Source organism: Habropoda laboriosa, unplaced genomic scaffold, assembly GCF_001263275.1.
Source record: "Habropoda laboriosa isolate 0110345459 unplaced genomic scaffold, ASM126327v1 scaffold57, whole genome shotgun sequence".
NCBI classification, from domain to species: domain Eukaryota; kingdom Metazoa; phylum Arthropoda; class Insecta; order Hymenoptera; family Apidae; genus Habropoda; species Habropoda laboriosa.
This window is the reverse complement of record NW_017100229.1, coordinates 1,933,795-1,934,955: the sequence shown is the minus strand read 5'-3', so window position 1 is coordinate 1,934,955 and position 1,161 is coordinate 1,933,795. Positions and strand designations below refer to the sequence as shown.

The 1,161-nt window shown below is 50.6% G+C and overlaps 1 protein-coding gene across 1 annotated transcript in view; it reads left to right on the top strand.

Moving 5' to 3' along the window:
- LOC108571396 (protein abrupt-like) overlaps positions 1–1,161 on the top strand; it is an 11,546-nt gene that overhangs the window by 1,549 nt on the left and 8,836 nt on the right. Inside the window, exons 4-5 of the mRNA XM_017933419.1 lie at positions 1–511; positions 739–798. The exon at positions 1–511 is cut by the window's left edge and continues 1 nt beyond it. Coding sequence (XP_017788908.1) covers positions 1–511; positions 739–798 — 571 coding nt within the window. The remainder of the gene's footprint in view (positions 512–738; positions 799–1,161) is intronic.

The window sequence follows — 1,161 nt, the reverse complement described above, 5'->3', positions numbered from 1 at the left end:
GGCTCCCCGCCCGCGCCAGTGACACCGACGCCGACGCCGACGACCGTGCAACAATTGTTACGCAGAGCGCAGATACGCAGGAACGAGAGACGAACGCCCGACCCGCACGATGAGTCCGCGAAGAAGCCGAGGGTGCCGTCGCCGCCGCTCAACAACAACGACGCGACGCCCACGGATTTCTCGATGGTGAAGAACAACCATCTGTCGAGCAAGGTCGAGGGAAACGGCGTGCACGAGGAGAACAGCCCGCTGGAAGACAACATCAAGTGCGAGCCATTGGAGCTGACAGGTGGCCACAGCGGTAACGGCGGCAACAATGAGGACTCGTCCGATTCTGGCGCCGCGGCGTCCGATCGACCACCGGCGTCCGCGAGCAGTAACGAGCACGAGGTAGAACCAGAGCACACGTCCACGCCGAATTTTTTGTCCGAGACGAAAATCTTCCCGCCTACGCCTGGGAGCTTTAATTTCAGTATGGCGGCTCTAGCCAGCGAACATACACCGTTGTCAGGTACGTGGACGAGTCGACATCCCATCAGGCCTGTACGCATTGACCAATTTTTCATCGATCGCGTATTCTTTCTTTCTCGTTTCCTTCTTCCCACCTTGGTAAGTTGTAGGACAGGGATTCTTCTCACCGAGTTCGAAATGTAGAAGATTTCTAATTGCGATGTTGCGTACAGGCCATCGTTCCGTTGCTTGTCGCGAAAGAACGTTCGTTGCTACGTGTGACGATAGTGAAATTTCCAGGAATTGGCCACGGGTTGCAACCACCGGACTTGGCTGGAACTTCGCAAGGTAAGAACGTTTACTGTTAGCTCTGCCCTGTAAAATCATTAGAGGATCAACTCGTTTGAGAATTATTTTCGAGAGAACAGTTAGACGAGGACCAACCTCGATATTGTGCAGATATTGTACAGAAATGTACCTGTATACGAAAGGGATCGACTCGAGCCTTTGATTTCTTTTGATTTTCCAAAGGGCACTTCTATGCTGTTCCATTATTCTCCACCGACAGTCGATACATCGTGGCCGCAATTGTCTGCGGTGTAGCGGTTCGCTCTAATAAAAAAAAAAAACAAAAACAAAAAAAAAGTAACTAAAAGACTTGTGCAGTTATATCAAACACTAACAAATCACGAACTACAAGAATGAATATAC